We start from the raw sequence: 27,145 nt of genomic DNA, 5'->3' as shown, positions 1-27,145 counted from the left end.
ATCTAGACAAAGTTCTCAATGCTATTCAGCAGGATCTCCTTGTAAATCTATTCTAAGTTGTATCTGATAAGCCCAAGCTCCCGATCCCTCCCACTCCCTCCCCCTCCCTTCAGGCAGCCACAAGTCTCTTCTCCAAGTCCATGATTTCTTTTCTGAGGAGATGTTCTAGATATTAGATTCCAGTTATAAGTGATATCATATGGTATTTGTCTTTGTCTTTCTTTATATGATAGTCTGACACAGAATTTTGCTTCATTTTAATGTTAGTCCCAATTGTTTCATGCTTCTTATTACGTATCTACCTGCCACACTAGTCTATGATTTTCTCGAGTATTATTTAATCATTAGATCCTTTCATACCCTTACACTTTAGACATTTAATTAAAGCCAATATACATTAATTGTATGTATAGACCAGTTTTGCCCAGAGGATTTATTAGTGGTATGTAGAGACTCAGGTAAGGGCTAGGGGAACAAGAGCTTGGAGATAGGACAAAGCTTCAAACCTCTCTTTCCAAACTCCTGTTATTACCAAAGTGAATATCTTAAAGTAGTAAGACATTGACTACTATTCAGGTTTCTATTTTCTCCCCTCCTCTTTTTATATACCACCCCTAATATCAGAAAGGATAGCATGTTTGCTGAAAAAGAGTAACTGATACTAGTCTTGGGATAAAATACAATGATCTTTGGTTATTTTTGTAAACCTTCAGATGTCAAAATTAAAAAAGCAACTCTTCAGAGTTATTGAATGAGAAGCAATTTCAGAAGGTTAAAATATAAAATATAGAATTAAAGGTATAGTTTTTGTTTTCATGACTGTTTTGATTCTATATATTTGGAAGAAAATTTTACTTCCTATTAAAAAAAAACACAAAATGATTATCTAACATAATTTTGTTCTAAGAAATGAAAATACACTAAGTTTTTCCACTGAAAATTTAAATCAGTATACATATAAATATGAAGTATAAGTAAATTATATATCTTATATAATATATAATATGCAATAATCATATTTAATATGCATTTATGTATATATATTAAGTAAAATTAAAGTATTTTATGTAAGAATTTTGCTAAAATTATTTTTGAAAGTAAACACATTTATTTAGTATAATATTCCATATTTTGTTCACTGAATAAATACTAATTAAGCACTTTCTCCTTGTGAGACATTGCCTTAGGTGTGAATATTATGTGACAGTCTTTGTTCACAAAGAATTAAATTAATTTTCTAAACAAATACAGCAAAGATGATAAATAAGAAAAAAAGTTTATATAGGAATTGCTTTATGCTTACAAGTACTGGTGCTTTAATATTTAATAAGTCATTCTATGTGGCATTCTATCTGCATTTATACATGTGAAATAACTCACCAAAAGTCTCTGAGTGTTAAAGAGCCCGGGTCCAATGCTGACAGTAATACTGATGACTTCAAAGCAGCCATTTTCGTTATAGAATTTTACCTTTTGTAATTCAACTGTTTCTCTTAATTTAAAATATTTTAGTCATTTTACTTCAGTTTGTTTTGTTAATATTTTAATCATACAAATTTAATAAAATTCATATGATTTTATTCTTTTCATGAATATTCTGATAGCCCAATAATTTTTTGTTTCTTATTTACAGGTGTAAACTTTATGACTTAATGATTTACAAATTGATTTTTTCCAAGAAAAGTGTAATTTTTCTAAGCTGTTTTTTTAAACTCTTTCCAAAGCTAATATGCTGAAGGCACTCAAAAGTAGATGCCATAGTATGTTGATTCAGGCTTCCCACCTACTTCAAATCATGATTTCTCTAGGTACTATAGGCTAGAATACAAGGGGGTATGAAGGAGCTCAAAGGATAGAAGCAATGAGTGCTTTTGGTTGGAACAAACACAGAAAGCTTCTTGGTTTGGATTTTTTTTTTTTCATCTCTAAAGTGAGTTAATTTTATTTAATTAATTTTTTTATTACTCAAATGAATTTATCACATATGTAGTTGTATAATGATCATAACAATCCAGTTTCCCAGAATTTCCATCCCATAAACCAAGCATATCCCCTCACCCCCCAAACTGTCTCCTCTGGAGACCATAAGTTTTTCAATGTCTGTGAGTCAGCATCTGTTCTGCAGAGTTCAATCTGTACTTTTTTCAGAGTCCACATGTCAGTGAAAGCATTCGATGTTGGTGTCTCATTGTATGGCTGACTTCACTTAGCATGATAGTTTCTAGGTCCATCCATGTTGCAAAAAATGCTGGTATTGCGTTCTTTTTAATGGCTGAGTAATATTCCATTGTGTATATGTACCACATCTTCTTGATCCACTCCTCTGTCGATGGACATTTAGGTTGTTTCCATGTCGTGGCTATTGAAAATAGTGCTGCATTGAACATCGGAGTATATGTGTCTTTGCGAGTCGTGGTTTTCTCTGGATAGATGCCCAGGAGTGGGATTGCTGGATCAAATGGTAGTTCTATTCTTAGTTGTCTGAGCCATCTCCATAGTGTTTTCCACAGTGGTTGCACCAATTTACAATCCCACCAACAGTGTACTAGGGTTTCTTTTTTTCCACACCCTCTCCAGCACTTGTTGTTTGTAGACTTTTGGATGATGGCCATTCTGGCTGGTGTAAGGTGGTACCTCATAGTGGTTTTGATTTGCATTTCTCTAATAATGAGTGATGTTGAACATCTTTTCATGTGCTTTTTGGCCATCCATATGTCTTCTTTGGAGAATTGTCTGTTTAGATCTTCTGCCCATGTTTTGATGGGGTTGTTTGTTTTTTTGGTATGGAGCTGCAGAAGTTGTTTATAAATTTTGGAGCTTAATCCCTTGTCAGTTGATTCACTTGCAAAGATTTTCTCCTATTCTGTGGGTTGTCTTTTTGTTTTGGTTAGGGTTTCCTTTTCTGTGCAGAAACTTTGAAGTTTGATTAGGTCCCATTTGTTTATTTTTGTTTTTATTGTCAATACTCTAAGAGGTGGATCTGAGAGTTTATGTCAGAGAGTGTTTGGCTTACTGGGTTTATGTCAGAGAGTGTTTATGTCAGAGAGTGTTTGGCTTACTGGGTTACTGGGTTACTATGCTGTACAGTAGAAAAAAAAATAATGTATTGGGAGGAACAAAGAAAAACACTGTTGGGTTGGATTTTAAATAATGAACAGGAGGATTTCATCAGCTTGAAACTTTTGGAGGAAGACATTTCATGCAAAGAAAATGCTTGTGGTCGAGTTCTCCTTGTGGCTCAGTGGAAACGAATCCGACTAGGAACCATGAGCTTGCAGGTTCCATCCCTGGCCTGGCTCAGTGGCTTGGGGATCTAGCGTTGCCATGAGCTGTGGTGTAGCTTGCAGATGTGGCTTAGATCCCACGTTGCTGTGGATGTGGTATAGGACAGCAGCTATAGTTTCAATTCAATCCCTAGCCTGGGAACTTTGATGTGCTGCAGGTGCGGCCCTAAAAAGAAAAAAAAAAAAAAAATCGTTGGTTGTAGGAAAATGTGGAGTTGGTGAAAAGAATGGCGTGCATAGGGCATAGCAAAGTAGTTTGGTTAGTGCCTACTTGAAAAGTAATTGAATATCAGATTTAAGTATTCAGGGTTATAAAGTTGGCAGTGAGGGAAAAGGCACTAAAGCTTTTGACCAAAGAGCTAATATAATAAAATATTGCTTATATAAAGAGAAAGTTGTCATTGGCATATAGCATGTATTGGGAGTTGGATGGGAAGAAATGATAATACGACTTAAATTTGAGCAATATTTAAATGAAAGAATCCAAAAGACATGGTAATATGGTTGACTTGGAAACAAGAAAAGTAAAAGATATTTTTAGGGTTTCCTTTTTGGGTTATTGAGAAGAATGGGAGCAGTAGTAGTAAGGGAGCAGTCAAACATATTTTGAGGAGGAAAGATTAATTGAATTTTTAAATGTATTATGTGTAGCCAAGTTTCAGAAACCAACTAGTCATCGCAGTACTACTTTTATAGCACTTGTATATCATGATTAAATTTGTAAATGAGTAGCTGTTGTCAGATACTGAAGGCAAATAGAAGTAATCCTTGTTTTTACAATACATTGTTCTTTTGTTTTTTAACTTATGTTTCAACAGGAACAATATAAACAGACATTCCCAGCTCAGTTAAAGAAACAGGAGTCATCTAAGAGCCTGAAGAAGGTTATTGCAGCTTTGTCAAATCCAAAAGCAACCTCTAGTTCACCAGCACATCCAAAACAAACATTAGAAAACAACCACCCTAATCCATTCTTGACAAATGCACTTTTAGGTAATCATCAACCAAATGGAGTTATTCAAAGTGTCATTCAAGAAGCTCCTCTGGCACTTACTACCAAAACTAAAATGCAGACTAAGATTAATGAAAACATTGCCACTGCAGGTGGCACCCCTTTTTCCTCACCTGTAAATCTTAGTACAAGTGGGAGAAGAACCCCCGCAATCAGACCACTGTAATACCCTCTGCTTCTCCTGTACCACATAGTCAAGGGAAGGAGAAAGCAGTTAACAATAATATAAACATAGTAAAAACACAGCATCACTCTCATCCTGCAAAATCTTTAGTAGAACAATTTAGAGGGACAGATTCAGACATTCCTAGTAGTAAAGATTCTGAAGATTCAAATGAGGATGAAGAGGAAGATGATGAAGAAGAGGATGAGGAAGATGATGAAGATGATGAATCTGATGACAGCCAATCAGGTTATTTCCTGTTATTAAGTTTAAAGTATTTCCCTGAATGCTGTGTGAACCAGAACATTTTAAAGAGGTTCTTAATTCACAGGCTTAAAATCATTGTCATTCACTGTGTTTCACACAGCTGTGAGCCTTTCTATAATGAGTGGTGAGATACAGGAACAAATGAAATTAGAAATTCTAAATTCTCAGCTTTATTATTCATTTAATATTAAATAATCACTTAAAGTAAATATAAATGATTCATGAATTAAGAAATTCATGAACTTGCTTAATTTTCATTTAATTCATGACCACTCATTTGTCCTTTCTTTTTCATCTCTTCTGCTGCTTGGTAAATTGTGTTGCTAGATATTTTTAACAAAGGTAAAATTATAGTTACAGTCATTTAGAAAATACCAAAAGCCTAAATCTCATGAATAGTTATTAGCAACACAATTTATTTAATAACATATAGAGTACTCCTTGATTTTATTTTGATTCACTTGCCAGTTTTTTAAATTTCTTTTTTCTCTTCCTTCTAGCTTTCCTTCTTATTCCACAGGAGACTAAAAACATAAAATAGCTTAAAATTTAAATACAAAGATGAAATTTTATAAAACTTTTTACTTTGTTTCTGGGCAGCCACAAATCCAGTTGTAAATTTTCTATCTGCCAACATGAATAGAAAAGTATGCTCAGTTACACAAGTTAAAAAATATATAGGGTAAAAACAACCTACATGCTTAGGGTAAGAACAACTTTTTCTGATAATATTTCTTCCTAGGATTCCCATAAACATAATTTTGCATAATATATAATATCAATATTAATGACTTTCAAAGATAATTTTTATAATGAACTTCAATATAAGCAGCTAATCCTGCACCAAAGACAATTCCACAAAAGCTGTTGTTCTGGGAACTATTAAGATGCAGTGCAAGTATAAGTCCTATGTTATCAAATTTAATCCAGGAATACATTTTACATACTGGTGTTAGCACAAACTTAAACTATTAAATTGTTAAACTATCCCCAAAGTTATTTCTGTAATCCTAATCTTTTGCGAAGCCTGAGAAGCTTGATAAAACCTTACATCTAAATAGGATAACTGCACTCCCCAAAGCTAATAAGCACCTCCCCAAGTAAATTGTTTTATGTCAAAGTCCAGAAAAAAGGATAATGGTAGTTCCTGAATTCTCCTCCTCAAAGTGAACCGAGTATACTTCTTAAGCTATTGGAATCTATTAATTGAAATAATCAATTCTATTTCCTCTATGCTCTACTTTCATTATTAAATTAAAAGTGAGCAGAAACTCATCATGTGAATAGTATCGTGTGGGAAGAACTGTTTTATGATTCAAGTTTTATGATTTGAGTAAAACAGTTACTTTTGATGAAGAATTTTGAGGATTTATGGCCTGCATACATTGTACTCAAATAGCTTTTAAGATACTACTTTTTACATTTACTCTTCAGAAAAGTTGCCCATTTGAGTTCACAATCACAGGTTCTGATTTCCTGAACGATTCCATTTAGATACAAACTGCAAACTGTTGGTGATTATCTAGTTATAATATACAAATGCTTCTTTTACTTCCCAGAATCAGATAGTAATTCAGAATCAGATACAGAAGGATCAGAAGAAGATGATGATGATGATAAAGACCAAGATGAATCAGATAGTGATACTGAAGGAGAGAAAACTTCAATGAAACTGAATAAAACAACTTCCTCTGTCAAAAGCCCTTCCATCAGTCTCACAGCTCACTCAACACCTCGTAACCTCCACATAGCAAAAGCCCCAGGCTCTGCTCCTGCTGCCTTATGTTCTGAATCCCAGTCACCTGCTTTTCTTGGCACACCTTCTTCCACACTTACTTCAAGTCCACACTCTGGTACCTACACTTTATTTTTATTATTGTAAAGTAGAAGTCAAACCATAACAAGAATTCTTCTTTATACAGTGTTCTGGGGATGACCTCATTGCAATCAAGTGCTAGATTTTAGGTTGGCTAAGAAAGGTCAGCATGTGTTTTCAAAGATATGTCCCATTACCATTTTTATTCTCTGTGCTTCCAATTTAAGAACCTGATTGATGGCAGCTCTTGAGTTTGAAACCTTTTCTGCTTTTGTGTTTAGCTTATGCTTCTAGAATTTAGAATTTGACTGTTGGACTTTTCTGTTATTTATAAGAATGAGCTCACTTGGTTACTAAAGATACAATTGCATATCTGCCCAACACACAGCCAATGACATTTGTATTAGTGAGTAGCATTATTATTCCATTAACATGCCATATCTTTTTTTCCTATTTGACCTTTTAGAAGTCTTCATTTAAAAGTTTACATTAATGCTCCCAAGTTAATCTCTATTCTCATTTGATAGCTAAGAAAATATTTATGTGTATAGTAAAATATTGTACTGTTTTACTTCACTTTTTTCTTGGAAATTTCTAGTTTTGTTTTCATTTGCCACAAGCCAATGTGATATCCTAATATAATATGTGTGCATTTGTATTAGTGAAACTTGAAAATTGTCTACGAAAATGTTTCCGCATAGTCACCATCCTATTTGTACTTTAGATTAATTAAAACTGTTTTTGACTATAGATTTATATGGACATAGAAGTTATATTTAAATGTGTGATCCAGCTATTGAAATTTTTCAGATCTTAAAACTCATATTTAAAGAAAACAACTATACACAGTTTTTTGAAACTTCTATCTGCTATTTCCCTCCCACTTCTTTAGCCATTTCTTTAGTAACAAAGAGGAAAGCTATATATCTTTACCTTGCATTGTCTTTTCATTAGAGAGAAATACTAGTTATTCTGTCATACAGATCAAAGGAAAAAAAAACCTTCTGCTATCTACAGTGTGTTTTGTTGAAAAGAATCTAAAAGTCATGTACAAGTTGCAGCAATACACTAATTCAAGTCATTAGAATATATTATTTAATGAAAAATTTCAAAACTATCAAAAATTGTCATTTGTATAAACTAATTTTTTTGTGTTAACTGGTTAAATTTTCTTAAAGGCACTTCCAAAAGAAGAAGAGTAACAGATGAACGTGAACTGCGTATTCCTTTGGAGTATGGGTATGCAAAATAAGCTTTATCTTTATTTTTCTTTATGCTTTCCCCTCCAATTTATTTATGCATGTTTGATTTCTCATTCTCCACTGTTAATAAAATAGGTGAATATATAGCATTATTTATTAGGGTAGAAGAGCAAAGCTGATGTATCAGGTTAATATATCAGAAAACTGAAATTAAGACTAACTACTGGGTTTAGGTATGACAGAGCTGGGATGGGACCATATAGCCAATTCTTTATTTCAGTTTGGAATAAGAATGAAAAACTTGCAAGAGCAAATCATTCAGCAAAGGGCAGGGACACCGTTAAGTGTCTCAGAGGTTTTTATGAAGATAGATTTGAAGGATAGTGAAAGCCACTGTGGGCAAAACCAAGGGACTTAAGCAGAGTTTTTTGGCTAAAATGGTTGAATAGAAATAGAAAATTTCCATGCTGGAAGTACATGATCCTTAAAGAGCAGACAGCCAGGTTTACTTTAAATCTTTTCAGATGTAAAAAATCAGTACACATTGTTACATGTTACTGAACATGTCCAAATCCCCGAAGTAATGTCAGCGTGATTTCTTAGAGATTTAATGGAGTTTAATATTTGTAAATTGAGTCTTTGATTAATTTTCAGTTGAATTGCTTAGCAACAAATCTGTTATTTTCAGAGTAAATGTATCTGAGTTGTATGATTGGTTGTTTATGTTTTTCTTTGTATTTTTTCATGTTTTCTAAAGCGCTTGTGTTCTTAAATTTTTTTTATTTTGAAGAACTTTCTTAAAATTAAGTATGTTACAACCTTTATTTCTATTATGTATAGCTGGCAAAGAGAGACAAGAATAAGAAACTTTGGAGGTCGCCTTCAAGGAGAAGTAGCATATTATGCTCCATGTGGAAAGAAACTTAGGCAGTACCCTGAAGTAATAAAGGTACATACTTTTCACCAAATAATATACATTTGGTGTCTATTAAGCATGCGTATGAAGAAAAAAAGTACACTCCTTTCTCAGATAAAGTACCTTGATAAAAAATATTCTTTTGTATGGGACTAATGAATATACTTAACCTAAACTGATCTCCTATAAATCCATAGCCCCTTGATAGAATATGCAAAACAATAGTGTCCTGAAGCTAGCTATACATCAAGGCTGGGTTGTAATTATTAAAACCTGAAGTGGAAAAATATGTGATTTTTTCAGTATCTCAGCAGAAATGGAATAATGGATATCTCAAGGGACAATTTCAGCTTCAGTGCAAAAATAAGAGTGGGTGACTTCTATGAAGCCAGAGATGGACCGCAGGTATCCACTTTTTAAAAAGTACAGTCTTTAAACCAAAAAGTAGTACCATAACCTAAATGAAGTAAATTTCACTGCACTCTAGAGCATTGCCTTTTGTTAGTTAATTCATATAGCTATACATATAACTCTGTGGTAAACACTCACAAGGCCTCAATTTACTGTTTTAGTAACAAGAAGCTCTGACATTATTTTCAAATTTCTTAAGTAAATTTTTTCCTATTTATTAATTCTGTCATTAATTTTATAGTTTATACAGGTGTAAAAGTATCTATATGTTCATGATAAATATAGGAAAACATTAGATCCCTGAAAGGTAAACACTTTTTAAAAAATTAATTTGAGTAGGAGAAAACCTGTTGTTACACGGCAGTCCAAGAGAGAATAAATATGCCTTAGTTTTTGGAAGAATCTTATGTATTTGATCATGTCATAACACATGATCCATTGTCACAGGCTTGATAATTTTTTGATGGGGGTAGGGGAAATTCCATAATATTAGGTGATGGAATTTCTGCTTTTTGCAAGAATTTGAATTTCTAAATAATTATACATATTTCTGAAAATATCACCACAATTCCCTCTGAGCTTGAGGTTAAGTACATAATCTCACCAAGCATCGCAGAGAACTCACCACAAACCTCATTTCCTATGTTTCCTTTGATGTTTTGCCTTTTTTTTCTTACTTAGATTCAGCTGCATATGCTTATTTTATTAGCTCCATTAAAAAGGACCTAGTTGTGGAGTGAAGAGACCTAGATTCTTGTTAATCCATGAAATAGTTTTGTGATTTCAAACAACAAAATCAGGCCCCTTTTTTTTCAGTTTCTTTATCTGCAGAATGGAGACAGTCATAATTTTATTTCTGCCTTATAGGCTCATGGTGAGGTTAAAATGAGATCACAGGCATGAGAATGTTGCAAAAGTTTAAAATGCTTAGCCAACCGAAGTTGGTATTTTCTTTTTTGATTGAACCTTTCTATCATTTACCCATTATAATGCACAGAAATAATTTTTCTGGCAATTAATATTTTCTCTTGTGAATAGGCAGGCTTTTCCACACAATCCTACCTTTAATTTTATAGTTATAGAAGTAGAAAAGCCCTCCTAATTCTGTAAGAGATTCATTTTAAGAGCTCAAAGATTAAGGCAGTTTTCCAAGATCACACAACCTCAACCAGGCAGAGACATAACTGAACCTTATTTTTCTGACAAGTGTTATTTTGTATTCATCATTAACTTATTTCCCATTGTTGTCCATGACTTTTTATGGAACAAGTTATGGCCACATCCACTTGTTTCTTTACTAGTAATTCTAAAATGCCAGAATATATTCATTTGAGGTTTAACTTAATCATGGAAATAGATTCTAGGATTTTTAAAAAATTTTCTTTCATAAACTTAAAGGTAGTTTAACTTAGACTAAATTTGTCACCAAAGAGATTCTCAGAATTTCAGTGATATTTTACACGCTCCACATACACTAGATCAGTTTTTTAGTTATAAAACGTATTAGAAGGCAATAGTAAATGTATTTTAAAATTCTCATTTTTTAATCTTTTTGTTCATGTTATCAAATCCATACTTATCTTAATTAAATATGCCAAAGATATCTTTATGTTTTTAAGGTCAATAGGATTTTATTCTGTGAGGAAAGCTAATTACTATCCAATACATAAAGGATTTTTAGTTTTGTATCAGTGATAATTAGGCTTAATCTATAAAGCCTCATTAGGCAGAGCAGAATGTTCTTTGACATCCATTCACTTTTTATTAAACATAATCAGTGTTTTCCAAAGCATATTGTCTTGTTGAGAGATCAATTCCAGCCAAGGAAGTGTGGTGAACTACTAAGTCCAGAATATGTTAAGCTGCCAGCATTTCATCAGACTGCTAAGGGAAAATATTAGCAATTTCTAGAGAACTTCTCTCAGTTAAAAAAAAATAGTAAGTTGGATTCCTTTCAGGATACTTTTAGAGAACAACGATTAAAGGTAAGTAATCAAAAAATGTTTAGTTAATTAATTCGAGATGCATATATTTGAAAAACCATATACTTTTTTTACATTGTATGATCAATATGTATAAGTGTGTGTTAATTAAAAAATGTGTATAATTATATAATTATTTTCTATGAAAATGAACAAAGGTTACATATTTTTGTTAGATTAACAATAATACGTAATACTTTGACCAAAATTTTGTAGAAGATATAAAAAAATATAATTTGGGACCAAGACACTCTTACCAAGCAGTGATCATCTGTATGTGTTTACAATATGTCTGCCTTTATAAAATTGTATAAATGGTATGATGGTTGTATGTATATTGAAAAACAAAACTATGCATATTGGAAGGCTAGAAGGAAATATGCCAGAATTTTAATAATGGATGTAATGATTGGTGGTACAGTGGATCTTTTCCCCCCAATGTTCTTGTATGTCTCATAATAGTTAAAATCTACTTGTATTACATATATAATATGAAAAACAATTTCCTATTTAAAAATAAATACATCTAGACCCTGTAAGCTAATAAAGCTAAGCATTCAATTTTCCAGATGCATAGAGATTGTGCATAATGATTTTAAATATTTCTGCTAGTTTCCCAAGCTTCATATATTTATTTGTTTGATAGCAAGTGAAATGCTGTATTTATAGATTCATTAGTATTCTTAATCACCCTCCTAATAAAACATTTGCACTGGAAACTATATTTTCTCCATCATATTTTCTTTGTTTCTCTTAAAACTCACAACTCCCCCCCTTCAATATTAGTTCTATTAAGTTCTAATTTTGTTCAGGGTTTTTCAAAAAATTGCAACAGTATTCTAATGCTCTATATTTTACAAATGAAATTTAAGAGATGATGATATTTTCAGTAGAGAGCCATGGTTATTTTATATGAGTTAATCATTTTGGCTCAAGATATTTCTTAGCTTAAGACAGTGATTATACATATATGTCTAACAGCAAACATGTATTAAAGTATTGAGTAATTTTATGTTTACTACAGTATGATGAGAGGTGTGAGAGCTCATATTTATTGAAATTTGGTAAGTTTGTCATTAAATAAAGGTCAAAATAATTACCTTTAAAAAATTAAAAAGAGAAGCTCTTAAATAAGATAAGGTTAATACAAGAAACTGGGGGTAGGGGAACCTTTATTCATTATCAGTTTTGTTTATTTCAATCTACAAATGTGGTAAGTTTTATAAAATCAGTTACTTGTCAATATTTGCTGGTCCTTAGTTATCAAATACCTCCTGCCAACTTCTATAAAAAATCATGATTTTAGGGATGGTAGATTTCATGGAATAAAATGAACCATAACACTCCTTATAATCACTGGCTGGCTACCTTCATAATGAAATTCTTTTAACTGTTTTTAGCTAGTGAAACCCCTTTGACAAGACTATAAGTTAAATATTCTTACAGACTTCTTTATCACCATTATAAAGAACTGGTTGAACCTAATACTTATCATTGTTTTCATTTTATTTTGTTTTCAAGTGTTAGAATAATGGAAAGTAAGGTTGAACTAGGCAGATTTTTATAAATATAAAATGGACTAATTTTTATTTACTTAAATATGATACTTAGGTAAAAAGGTGAAGTAGTCACACTTTTATTAGGAATATCTGAAGGCTTCAAAATAAATTGTTAATGACAAAGATTATTTTGAAATATATGATAATCTACCTTGGAAAGCAATTTTTGTGAATAGAAAACAAAACATTTGAGTATAAATATAACAATTGGGTTTATTTTTTTCAACCAAGAAGATCACAAGCAAAAGTTAATGAATGTCTGCTGTATTCAGGCCAAAAAAATCAAAGACAAGGAAAGATGCAAAGAAAGAATGAGTTAAAAGTGGCTTATAAAAAAATGTTGCTTTCTCTATTTGAGATGTATTTTTTCAAATATTTTTTTCTTTTTCATGGCATAATGCCATGGGAAAAGGAAATTATATATAATTCTTACTGAAAAGAGCCCTTTTTTCCTAGTCATGTAATCAGTTCATATTTGTAGCAAATACTTAATGTATTTAATGTATTACTTAATGTATTCCCAAATAAATTTTCCCTAAAGGCATTTTCCATAAAGAAAATTGTGAACACATTTTACTACAGAAACCTACTTGAAAGCCTGCCTTTGAGGAAAAACTAATGTTCATAGAGAATCTGAAAAGTACAAAAGAGGAGAAGTTATGATCACTGGTTTAGAGAAGCTTATTGTCTGGGGAAGATAAAACACTAAGCACAGTGCTGACCAGCTAAAATCAGGGGTTCATTTACAAGGAGTAAGGGGAAACTTCACAATAAAGCAGGCAACCCACAGTCTCTGGCAAGATTGTAGTGCTGGTGATTATTTCAAATAAGTAGAGAACAAAAGATTGGGAGTCAACAACCAGGGTTCTAATTCAACTCTGCTGTTAACTGTCACACCTAATGCAACATAGCTGTGGGCACATATGGACACTGAGAACATGAAAGATCAGTACCAGAAATCTAAAACTCTGGAAATTTATGTCACTAATCTACCAGGTAGGATTTTTGATGGCTAGGCAAGGGGCTGTACCAGGAATCCAGCTGTATGAATACAAGTGGAGAGCAAAGGAGATATTTGATAGTTCTACCTCTTTGAGGGTAACCTACTGTGAGTTAACTGGAAAGCATAGTTAGCATTATGGAAACAATTGTATCAGTCGCCATCTTTCTCAACTGTTTTTAATAGGAGATATCCATCACCCAATGTAGATAATTTCTCTTTCACATACTTAAAGTGCTATTCAGTATATGATTAATAATAATAATAGTGTAATAATAAACTTTATTGTTTAGTATAAGAATCCCTAATGTTGTAAAGTGTATGGTATATAAAGCTTTTACTACCTACTTCTGGTACCATAAAATAGCTAAAAATAGACATAATATTAAATTGTGAATTAGGTATAAGGAATCCAGCAAAATTCTGATTTGTCTCAGGAAGACAACTTTAATGTTTTTCTTAAAATATAAAATATCAGGCATCCCCATTGTGGTTCAGTGGTAACAAACCCAACTAGTATCCATGAGGTTACAGGTTCCTTCCCTGGCCTCGCTCAGTGGGTTAAGGATCCAGTGTTGCCGTGAACTGTGATTTTTGGTCACAGACACAGCTCACATCTGGCATTGATGCGGCTGTGGTGTAGGCTGGAAGCTGCAGCTCCGATTTGACCCCTAGCCTGGGAACTTCCATATGCCACAAGGTGCGGCCCTAAATTAAAAAAAAAAAAAAATTATGTGTGAAATGTCAAGTTCTGTCAAAAATATTTGATGCCCTTGCTTTGCTTGTGCCCTAAGGTCAATTCCCTTTTCGGTATGACAGTCTAAAAGTTTTTTTAAATAAACTGTTAGGAAGTAAAGGATTCTGAAAGTATACTTACAAAGAGAAAGTGGAAAAAATTAACTTTACTTGAGCTGTGGTTAAATTTACTGAAAATTATTTAATCAGAAGTCAATTTGGTAAATAGTCATTTACTGAATGAATAGCAAACCTAAAATTGCCAGACAAAATACCTGAATCCAGATTTAAAACATTCACCACAGCTATTTTACTACTAAAGGCAAAAACTAGAGTTCCCTTCGTGGAGCAGTGGTTAACAAATCTGACTAGGAACCATGAGGTTGCGGGTTCGATCCCCGGCCTTGCTCAGTGGGTTAATGATCTGGCATTACCCTGAACTGTGGTGTAGGTTGCAGACGCAGCTAGGATCCCACATTGCTGTGGCTGTGGTGTAGGCCGGCAGCTATAGCTCCGATTAGACCCCTAGCCTGGAAACCTCCATGTGCCGTGGGAGTGGCCCTAGAAAAGGCAAAAAGACAAAAAAAAAAAGAAAAAGGGCAAAAACTGTGATAGATGCAGGTCTTGACCAAGAAAAATGTGAATAGGGATCATTCATTCACTTATAAGACACTGAGCATTTGAGAAGTAGTGGGCATCTCAGATGTTAATGAGGGAGTTGACACTTAGTGGCCCAGAACTGCAAATCCATGGAGAAATCACTGCAGCCAAGTCTTGGTGATACTAAAACTTAAAAAAAAAAAAAAAAAGCCTCATTAACTTTGTAAATAGATCATTTAATGAATTGGTGTTTGGTTGGACTGGTTTCCTTCATTTACTTATATGCTGCTTTCCCCAAAAAATAAATCAGCCTCCAAATATACAAAATTGAACAAAATGGGAGCAACAAAAGAAGTTAAAGATAAGCTAGGGTATAAAATTGACACAGGAATGAGACTTGATAACATCCCACTAAGACCTAAATATATTCCTGGTAAGCCACAAACTGACTTTAAGCTATCAGTGAAATGTGGGAAACCTCCTTAAAATTAGACAATCCACCATCCATAAGATGAAATAAAAACAAACCAATTGCTCATGAGATGCTCAGCTGTAATTAGAAGTATCGTTTATGAAGAATAATAGAAATGTTGAAATAGAAAGTCATATTTAAATTTCACAGTATCTTTTCTTTTTGTTTTGTTTTTCTTTTTAGGGCCATACCCTCAGCATATGGAAGTTCCCAGGCTAGGGGTCGAATCGGAGCTGCAGCTCCTGGTCTACACCACAGCCACAGCAACGTGGGATCCAAGCCATTCCTGCAATCTACAGCTCATGGAGACACCAGTTCCTTAACCCACTGAGTGGGGCCAGGGATCAGACCTGCATCCTCATGGATACTAGTCGGGTTCTTTACCTGCTGAGCTACAACGGGAACTCCCACACAGTACCTTTTTTAAATTTCTGAATAGAGAACGTATTTAAAAGCTAATTTATTTCAAATAAATGTTTAATTTTGTCTTTAAAGTAAAACATACTTGAGAGCAATAAATTTATTTGCCAATTTTCTCAATTATTTCTTTGTCTTAACCTTCTTCAGGAAGTAAACCTCACGACCATTTTCCCTTTTCCATCTTTCTTAAAGATCAAACTTTAATCACCTTTCTCCATTCAGACTTCTCCCCTCCACATCCAGCCAGTCCTCTCCTCTAAAGACTTTCCTTTTCACTCTAATTCTCAGGTCCTAATCCAGACCATCTTTTTTTTTCTCCCCCCACCCCCCAGCATGTGGAAGTTTGCAGGCTAGAGGTCCAATTGGAGCTACAGCTGCCTGCCTACACCACAGCCACAGCAACATGGGATCCGAGCTGGGTCTGTGTCTGCGACCTACACCATAGCTCACGGCAACACTGGATCCTTAATCCACTGAGCAAGTCAAGGGATCAAACCCGGGTCCCGTGGATACTAGTTGGGATCGTTACTGCTGAGCCACCATGGGAACTCCTCAGACTATCATTATTCTTTTTTTCAATATAATGATTTTTATTTTTTTCCATTATAGCTGGTTTACAGTATTCCATCAATTTTCTGCTGTACAGCATGGTGACCCAGTTACACATACATGCATACATTCTTTTTTCTCACATTATCATGCTCCATCGTAAGTGATCAGACATAGTTCCCAGTGCTACACAGCAGGCTCTCATTGCTAATCCATTCCAAAGGCAATAGTCTGCATCTGTTAACTCCAAGAACCCCATCCATCCCACTCCCTCCCCTTCCCCCTTGGCAACCACATTTTTTAAGTGGACAATTGAGACAACTTTCTGTCCCAACCTCTGAACCTTTTCAAATTCATTACTATTGAGGGTGTGGCCCTTGAATCACTTACATTAGCATAGCCTGAATCTCAGGTCCTAGATAAAAATGTTTGTGTCTCTAGCTTACCTTTAGAGATTGTTATGCCTCCACAGAGTAGGTACTACAACAAATGTTCAAATAGTGAAAACTATTTTTATAATCAGTCTTAAAAGATACTTTTATAATTCATTACAGTGTATAGTATATAGTATACTTATTAATTAACCTTGACATTTTGTTCAGTCTTCTGAAATAAAACGTAAACGTTCCTTTTTCCTTCTCTCTCTTTGTAGTATTTACAGAAGTCTGTTATTGCTGAGGAATTAAATTACTAACTCTTGAAAGCGGAATTATAATTGTTTAAGAGGTTTAATCTGTGACACCATCGTGTTGATCATCTATTTTCTTTTTATCCATATCTTTTAAATCTTAGTTAAGATAGATTATTTTCAGGAACCATTTACTATCTTAGTCTTAAAATTAGGAAATAAATAAACTCTAGTAATTTAAAAAATTTATAGGATATGAATCAAGTGATATATGGTATTTGCTTTTCCTAAGGAAAAATTTATTAAGAAAAATACTTCTTTTTTATCCCCTTACCTACAGTTATTTTGGCTACTCAGTGAATTAAAGCTATAAGATTCAAATTGCTAACAATCCATTTCTCATATTCTAAAATCCAGGAGTCAAAAGATATTATATGTAGTTCTATATGTGCAATTCCCTTAGAAAGTATTTACTTTATAAATGCCAAGGGCAAAGCTGTAAATGATAATGTCACTGTATTTGTCTGGTAAGTTGGGGCACTAACATATTCTATTCCTATTTTTTGACACAGGTATATTTTCCTCACTGAATAAAACATAACTGTAAAGTTGTAACTGGATAAAAAAAGATAAATTGATCAAACCCTTTAAATCTTGGCTAAAAGTTGGTTTTATTATTAAGATACTTTAAAAACTGAATGCAGATTCTTTTACAGACTCTTTTATTAGTCGCTCTCTTCTATTCCAAGTGTCACGAATGTCACTTTTATATTTTTCAATTTATGTGATGCATGCCGCCTTGGTGCCTTAGAGCATAATAGAAAAATGAAAACCTAAACTAATCAAAAGCTTCCCATACTGGTGAACATAAAAATGTTTTGATGGCTTCCTTCTTAGTGGTTTATGGTGTGAAAATGCAGTTAGTACAACTGTTGTTTCCATTAACTTCATTGAAGTCTCAGCAAAAATTCTTAATTTCTTCAGAATTAATTTGTAAACTTATTTTTAAATTGGAAATTACTGAAAATAGTTAGTATAGATATTATTTTAAACAGATAGATATAAACTATATCCATCACTATTTTTCTGTCGCAATCCTACCCTGCCATAATGTTGGCTGTGCGTTCATGACTAAATATTGTTATCAGTTACTTATCAAGTATAAGAATATCTTTGTAACATCAGTTAAGTAGATAGAGTGATTAAGAACATAGGTTTTAGAGTGAGACAGTTGGGTTCAAATCATAGTTCTCTTCCTCATTACCTCTGTACCTTAGGAAATTATTCATCTAGGCCTGAATCCCTTCAGTTATACAGAGGTACAATAACATCCACCATATTGGTTAGTACTATTATGAAGATTAAAGTACATAATATATTTGAAATGCTTAGAACTAAGCACAGTGCATAGAATGTTGGGTGTAACTATTATACATTGTGGTAGCAGGAATAATATTTGGTTTTTTTTAGTACCCATGGAGTGAGATATTTTATGGATCCCCTTACCCCAGGTTAGGTATCATGGCATAAAATATAACTCAAGAACTTTTGATTATTTTTGGTTGCAGATTTTTGAATTTCTCACAGTGAGTCAAGCTAAATTCCTAGTTTGAGATTCTTTTAGGAAAAAAGCATGTTTAAAACATTTCCCTGGAGTTCCCATCATGGCTCAGCGGTAACAAACCTGACTAGGATCCATGAGAATGTGGGCTGGATCCCTGCCCTCTCTTAGTGGGTTAAGGATCCTGTGTTGCTGTGGCTTAGGCCGGCAGCTGCAGCTCTGATTCAGCCCCTAGCCCAGGAACTTCCATATGCCATGGGTGCGGCCCTAAAAAAAAACAAAACCCAAAACAAACAAAAAAAAACCATTTTCTTAATCTTTATACTAAAATAATTCTTTAAAAAACTTCTAAAAAGAGACAAGAAATAAGAAAACAATTATTTTTAAAGTATCTTTCCTATATCTGAAAATAGTGATTTGGACTATAAAATAATATGATAATGTATTTTTAGGAGAAAAAAAAAAGCTAATCACATACAACAATGTATTTGTTTTGATCAACATATGAAGGATAATGCAAAGTATTATCCTTCATATTATCCTTCATTATCTATACACTGCACAGGATTATTTCTACAGTATACTAGCGTTACACTGGTGAATGTGTTTCCATCAGACTTATAATGTGAAATCTCAAATATACACGGAAGTGGACCATATATTCATCATCAGAAATTCATCATTAGAAATTATCATAGGGCTAAAATTATTTTACATATACCCCCATCTACTTTTCCCTAATTTGCTGAAGCAAATAGTCATCATATTTCATCTAAAAATGTTTTCATTTGTATCTCTAAAAGATAAGGACTCTTGTCTATAAATATAACATGGCACATTATCATACTTTTAAGTAATAATTTCTTGAAATCATCAAATAATAGTCATTGTTCAGAATTTTCCATTCTGTCATAGTTTTCTGAACAGTTTGAATCAGTATCTAGGTAAGGTTCACACATTGGGATTATTTGATACATCTTTTAATGCTCCTTTAATCTTCCCACAGTTTTGTTTTGTTTTTTTTATTTCCCCAATACATTATTTTTTTTCTACTGTACGGCATGGTGACCCAGTTACACCTACATGTATACATTCTTTTTTCTCACATTATCGTGCTCCATCATAAGTGACTAGACATAGTTCCCAGTGCTTTTTTTTTTTATTTTTGAAATTTATTTGTTGAAGAAATTTGTAGACTTTTCAAGACTGAATTTTGCTGTGTAATGTAACACACACTTCTCACCCTCTTTTTCCTGTGACGTTATAGCTATTAAGTCTAACAGATGTAATTGTTATTTTGGAGGGGTCGAGGACGCTAATATCTGTCTAGTGATTGGCAGCCATTCAAATTCAGTGCCTAGATTCATTAATTAGTCAGGTATTGCAAAATGCTGATATTTTAACCCTTACATTCCTTTTTGATTTATTAGCTATAATTCTATAAAGAGAAACTTTCATCTGTTATTTGAATAACTTAATGTTTGGTTAAACTGATAATCCATGAGAAAAACCTATAAAGATGTCACCTCACTACTAATATTTCCAAATATCTACCAAATTTATGGTCATTATCGTTGAGAAATGGTAGTTTAAAAAAAATCTACCTATATGTTTATAGATAACAGATATAAATCTCTTTATGTATTTAAAATAGAAGTCATTAAGAATATCAAAAATATGCCAAAGTCCATGAATAATTAGAAATATAAGTTGAATTAAAAAAAATAAAATTCCTAAAGTTCCTTCTGTGGTGCAGTGGGTTAATGACGGGGCTTGTCTCAGGAAATGCTGGTTTGATCCCTAGCCCAGCACTGCTGGTTAAGGATCTGGCATTGCTGCAGCTGAGGTGCAGGTCACAGCTCCAGCTCTGATTTGATCCTTGCCCTGGGAACTTCCATATGCTGTGGGGGGAGGCTGAAAAAGAAAAATAAATATATTAATTAATTAATTAATTTAAAAATTTTAAAGTTTGTACCAGATTTATAAATTTTAAAGTGTATGTGAATTTGCCTAGAATTTCTGACACATTGATCATTTGTTTATTTTTTTGTAATATATTATTTCTATAAAATGTTAATTAAAAGGGAATGCAGTGGTGTCTTTTGAAAGAAGAGGATGTCATTCCCCGTATCAGGGCAATGGAAGGTCGTAGAGGAAGACCACCAAATCCAGATAGACAGCGAGCAAGAGAGGAATCTAGGATGAGACGTCGGAAGGGTCGACCTCCAAATGTTGGCAGTGCTGAGTTTCTAGATAACACAGATGCCAAATTGCTAAGAAAACTTCAAGCTCAAGGTAAGAAACATAATGTACCTTATATTGTAGTACTCATATTAAAAATAAGTATTTCCTGTGTTTTTGACTCATAAATGATTTTCAGTGCTCATAATTTCTCAGAATCAGATACTTGTGTTAGAATAAAAATGAAAACATACGAGTCCTTCTGGTAATTGGAGTTCTTTGGTTAGGTAAGCTTCTTTCAAGAACCATGCTCATAAAAACACAACATATACCCTGTTTGCACTGAAAGGGAATCTACAAACACTTGGCACATATCCTAAGGTTGTGCCAGCCTTCTGGAAATTCTCATTTTAACAGCTCCCAATTTCTTGATGTGGTACAAGGGAATAACTCCAAAACATGTGCATCTGCGGAGTAGATTTTCAGTCCAAGAACTCCAATTACTTGTAAGTAACCCCAGTCTTTGGGTTCTTCTGTAGTCTGGGCATATTATAGATATTTGCAAAATGCCCAAGTAATAGATTTAGTTTTTTATAATTTTTAATTTTTATTTTTTCCATTATAGTTGATTTACAGTGTTCTGTCAATTTCCACTGTATAGCAAAGTGACTCAGTTTTATATATATACACATATACATACACAAACACACAAACATATAAATATATGTGTGCTTTTTTTTTTTTGTCATTTTGCCATTTCTAGGCCCGCTTCTGCAGCATATGGAGGTTCCTAGGCTAGGGGTCTAATCGGAGCTGCAACTGATGGCCTACACCACAGCCACAGCAGCACGGGATCCGAGCCGCGTCTGTAACCTACACCACAGCTCACGGCAACGCCGGATCCTTAACCCACTGAGGAGGGCCAGGGATCGAAACTGCAACCTCATGGTTCCTAGTCAGATTTGTTAACCACTGAGTCATGACGGGAACTCCCTATATGTGCTTTTTCTCACGTTATCCTCCATCATGTTCCGTCACAAATGAGTAGATATAGTTCCCTATACTATACAGGAGGATCTCATTGCTTATCCACTCCAAATGCAATAGTTTGCATCTATTAACCCCACTCCTTCCCCTTCCCCCTTGGCAACCACAGGTCTGTTCTCTAGGTCCATGAGTTTCTTTTCTGTGGAAAGATTCATTTGTGGCTATATATTAGATTCCAGATATAAGTAATATCATATGGCATTTGTCTTTCTCTTTCTGACTTTCTTCACTTAGTAGGAGTCTCTAGTTCCATCCATGTTGCTGCAAATGATATTATTTTGTTCTTTTTTATGGCTGAGTAGTTTTCCATTGTGTATATATACCACATCTTAAATCCATTCATCTGTCAATGGACACTTAGATTGTTTCCATGTCTTGGCTATTGTGAATAGCACTGCATTGAACATAGGGGTGCATGTATCTTTTTCAGTGAAAGTTTTGTATGGATGTATGTCCTGGAGTGGGATTGCTGTGTCATATAGTAGTTCTACATTTAGTTTTCTAATATATTTGTATATATGTAAACATCACTTCTTCTTCATTCATTTGTCAATGGACATTTAGATTATTTCCAGGTCCAAGTAATAGATTTAATTCAAAAATATTTAAGACCACCAGGAAGTATCACTATAGAGCACAAACTGTCATAATAACCTCAAATGACTCAAAATTATACATAAATTATTAACATTAAGTTCTCGTGCTATGTCTGACACACAGGAAGCTGAGCAAAATAAAATAGTTATGCTATGAGTTTAAGCTGCTAGTTATAACTGTGAAGCCCTTTCTTGTGAAGAGTGTCTTTTGAAGGCCATTTGAATACATATATTGGTATATGTGTTGGTGTCATATTTATAGGCATATGTGTATAACATATGTATCAATATAAAATAGGGGTTTAATAATAACTGAGTTAAAAAAACTAAAAGGATTTTACCTTTCATGAGTTTTCTCTGGGGGAAAAGCCTAACATTTCCATTATAACAAACAGCATCATAATACCAATTTCTTTATAACTCCTTTGTTTTTTATTATAAAAGAAATATGTATGACAAGAGCTCATAGGGCCAGATGCTTTCTGTAGAAGATACTCATGAGTGGAATCATTGTTAATAGTTTTTTGTTAGTTTATTTAGAGATGTATCTGTACACTCCTTTACACACTTGCCTTCAAACACACACACACTTACATAGTATGTTGTATTATATATATTTTTTTTTATTTCTAAGATAAATGACTTAGAGTGTGCATACTATTCAGCTCCTTTCCCCTTTTTAAAACATCTTTCTGTACCATCACTTAAAAGTCAACTCCATGCTTTTAATGGCTGAATAGTAAGTGATACTATGGATACTATGATTCCACCATACTTAACTTAATTAGCTTCATTTTGAAGACTGTTTTAGCTACTTCGTTATCTTTGCTATCACAAACTGTTGAAGTAAATACATATTATACATATCTTCAAATTCTTTATACATATGGCTATCTAGAGTGTGAAATCATAGAAATAGAACTTCTGAATCAAAGAGTATGTGCATTTTCAGTTTTGGTAGATAGCAGGCAAATATTATCTATACGAGTTTGCACCGTTCACACTTCCCCCAGTGGCATTTAAGTTAACTGCCTGGTATGTAACTTAATGCTCTATGTTTTTCTCTGCCTTAGTCTGTTAACTGTTTTTCATGTTACTCAGTTTGATTTCTATTAAGACTTTTATCTTCCCTGAGAAGTTACTAGTGAATGTTTTTAAAAAGTCAGTATATTTAGAAGTTCCCGTCATGGCGCAGTGGTTAATGAATCTGACGAGAAACCATGAGGTTGCAGGTTCCATCCCTGCCCTTGCTCAGTGGGTTAAGGATCTGGCATTGCTGTGAGCTGTGGTGTAGGTTGCAGATGCGGCTTGGATTCCACGTTGCTGTGGCTGTGGTGTAGGCTGGTGGCTGCAGCTCCGATTAGACCCCTAGCCTGGGAACCTCCATATGCCGCAGGAGCGGCCCAAGAAATGGCAAAAAGACAAAATAAATAAATAAATAAATAAATAAATAAATAAATAAATGTCAGTGTATTTACAGATACAGCCAATACATGATGAGTTTTTAAAATCAGTGTTGTCAATAAGCCATTGCCTCTTCTGAATAATGTATAATAGTGGGGAATGTGCAGTGTTTGCATAAAATAAGAAAGCTTAAAATTAACAGATATCCAAAGTGTGGGTTCTTTATTGCATGTTTTGCAAACCTAACACAAATAGCATTAATACTTAGTATCCAAAATGGTAACTTTATGTTTGCAAAATTAACTAAATTTTAACAAAGAGAAGTTAATTATTCAACTTTTATTCAATGGTTTTTCTCCTTCTTGATTTCAAATTGGTTCGTATTCCACCACATGGTTCTCTCTTGTGTTGTGTTGCATTTTGCAAATCATTTTACATTTGATCATATTCTGTACATTTGTTCTTTCTCGACATGTATATAAATGTTAAATATTTAACAGTATTTCAATAATAATTATTAATGTTTACAAGTAAATGTAGTATAATAAGCATGTTTTTTCTTCAGAAGAAAAGAAAATAACAGTGAATCACTTTCATCCCTTTTTTTCCTAAAAGACTTCTACATTAACATTTTGAGAGGGTTATTTGAGAGGATTCTATAAATTTCTGTTATATGTTATTATCATACAAGTACTCAACTAGACTGAAAAACTGTGCTTAATTTGAGGAATGATTCAGAACAGTAAAACAGATGCAAACTTTGAATGTCCATTCAAGCATTGTGAAATGAGACCTCTAATTTCTCAAAGAATAGAAGAAGAATCTGACAGAGTTTGAATATGAAAAAAAAACTTTCAACCTATATAAAGAAACCTGTTTCTTAATTGGTCAATGCTATTCACATCTCAAATTTTAGAGGCTATCTGGTAGCACCTGTGCATTTCATACGTCATGGGATCTGAGATGCTATAGTCTATACGACACACTGTTTAAAAAAGTTTACCACTGAGAAAAGTGCTGTTAATTTTTAGATATGTTATGATTTTATTTTTGGTTTTTTTTGTTTGCATTTTAGGGGCGAACCTGTGGCAATGGAAGTTCCCGGGCTAGAGGTCAAATCGGAGCTACAGCTGCTGGCCTGCACCACAACCACAGCCATGCAGGATCCAAGCCGCGTCTTCGACCTATACCACAGCTCACGGCAATGCTGGATCCTTAACCCACTGAGCAAGGCCAGGGATGGAATCCACGTCCTCATGGATACTAGTCGGGTTCATTAACTGCTGAGCCACAATAGGAACTCCATGTTCTTTTTCTTTTTATATATATATGATTTTTTTAAGACTGAAACTGAATCACTATTTTTAAGTATTAGCAGCTACTTTCCTACTAAGCAAGGATTATAGGAAATGTGAAAAAAAATGTACTTTGATTAGCATCTGTGATGAAGATTAAGAGAAACTTTATTTTTGTTCTGTATATGGGATCATATTTGATGAAAAGTTTGGCAATTTCTAGGGGAAATGAACATGACATTTCTATCACACCATTCTCCTACTTATTATCTAACCTTTGGCATTTTTCTTAAAAATTAGGTCCTTCATGATGATACTGGTTTCACAGTTATCTGTTTTAAGTTAGCAGTTATGTAAAATTGTTAATAACATTCCTTGTAAATTTTGTATTTTTCAGAAATAGCTAGACAAGCAGCACAAATAAAGCTTTTGAGAAAACTGCAAAAGCAGGAACAGGCTCGGGTTGCCAAAGAAGCTAAAAAGCAACAAGGTGGGTGATTTAAATGGCAGCATAAACCTGAAGAGTGATTCATAAGAAGCATCTCTTCCTTTTCTGATAATATCTGTGCTTTGATTTTTCATCATAGCAATAATGGCTGCTGAGGAGAAGCGAAAGCAAAAAGAACAGATAAAGATTATGAAACAACAGGTATGTGTATGCAGTGGAACTGATTTTTAAAACATAGGCATTGTTTAGGGGATCTATTTGTGTATTTCTATGTGTATATTATTTTCATTTTGATTTTTGAAATAACTGAATTTCACATTAATGTTATATATCATTTAAAATGTCATCTTTCATTATTAAAATTCACCTCATTTTAGGAGTTCCCATCGTGGCACAGTAGAAATGGATCCAACTAGGAACCATGAGATTGAGGGGTTTGATCCTTGGCCTCACTCACTGGGTTAAGGATCTGGCATTGCTGTGGCTGTGCTGTAGGCCAGCGGCTGTAGCTCCGATTAGACCCCTAGCCTGGGAACCTCCATGTGCCGCGGGTGCGGCCCTAAAAAGATAAAAAAAGACAAAGAATAAAATAAAATAAAATAAAATTCACCTCATTTTTAAAACTAAGCCTTCTACTTCCAATTTTTTTTCAGAATTGATTTCCAAGCAGTAAAAACTGTATAAGTGCTTTTAATATTCTGATAGACTCTGAATATAAGTTGACATCGTGAACAACTTTCAAACTTAAAAAATTATTATATCAGTAAATGAAGGATATAGCTTAAATATTCATATTTTACTGAGGAAAAACTTGGAGAGGTATCACTGAGGTGCAACAGGATTGGTGGTATCTCTATGGTACCAGGACATAGGTTTGATCCCTGGCCCAACACAGCTGCAGCGTAGGTCACAACTGTAGCTCAGATCTGATCCCTGACCCAGGAAATCCATATGCTGTGGGGCGGCCAAAAAAGGAAGAAAAAAAAAAGCTTGGAGTTCCCTGGTGATTCACTGGGTTAAAGATCAGACCTTGTCACTGCTCTCGTTGCCGCCGTGGCACAGGTTAGATTCTTGGCTCAGGAACTTCTATATGCCATATGCCACGGGCATGGCCAAAAAATCTTTCTTGTTCTAAACATGTAAAATACTTGGAAAAAATTAAATTCAAGTTAAATAAAATAAAGTTTGCCTCCATTGCTTGTATTACTTACAGAGTTACTAAAAAATTACTATAGTTGTCCCTTGGCATCCACAGAGGATCAATCCAGGACCCCTGTGGCTACCAAAATGCAAGCCATGTATGTAAAATGGTGTAGTGTTTGCGTATAACCTATGCACATCCTCCTATATACTTTAAATTATCTCTGTGTTACTTATAATAACATAATACAATATAAAGTCTTTGTAAATAATTGCCAGTACAAGGCAAATTCAAGTTTTGCTTTTTGGAACTTACTGGAAATTTTTTTTTCTCAAACGTTTTTGATCCACGGTTAGTAGAATCCATGGATGCAGAACCTGCAGATATGGAAGGCCAACCATACCTCAAAAAAGGAAAAAAACATTATTTCACCAGCATTCTGTGATATCTACTCTA

At 33.7% G+C, this 27,145-nt stretch overlaps 1 protein-coding gene across 1 annotated transcript in view; it reads left to right on the top strand.

The window, feature by feature from the left end:
- Positions 1-27,145, top strand: part of BAZ2B (bromodomain adjacent to zinc finger domain 2B) — a 156,374-nt gene that overhangs the window by 49,432 nt on the left and 79,797 nt on the right. Inside the window, 9 exon segments of the mRNA XM_021074758.1 lie at positions 4,103-4,442; positions 4,445-4,708; positions 6,286-6,579; positions 7,721-7,781; positions 8,585-8,693; positions 8,964-9,065; positions 20,662-20,872; positions 25,498-25,590; positions 25,688-25,749. Of these exon segments, the coding sequence (XP_020930417.1) occupies positions 4,103-4,442; positions 4,445-4,708; positions 6,286-6,579; positions 7,721-7,781; positions 8,585-8,693; positions 8,964-9,065; positions 20,662-20,872; positions 25,498-25,590; positions 25,688-25,749 (1,536 nt within the window).

This window comes from Sus scrofa, chromosome 15, assembly GCF_000003025.6.
Source record: "Sus scrofa isolate TJ Tabasco breed Duroc chromosome 15, Sscrofa11.1, whole genome shotgun sequence".
In the NCBI taxonomy this organism is placed as follows: Eukaryota; Metazoa; Chordata; class Mammalia; order Artiodactyla; family Suidae; genus Sus; species Sus scrofa.
Note: the sequence above shows the minus strand (reverse complement) of the source record. Positions and strands in the feature narration are given on the sequence as shown.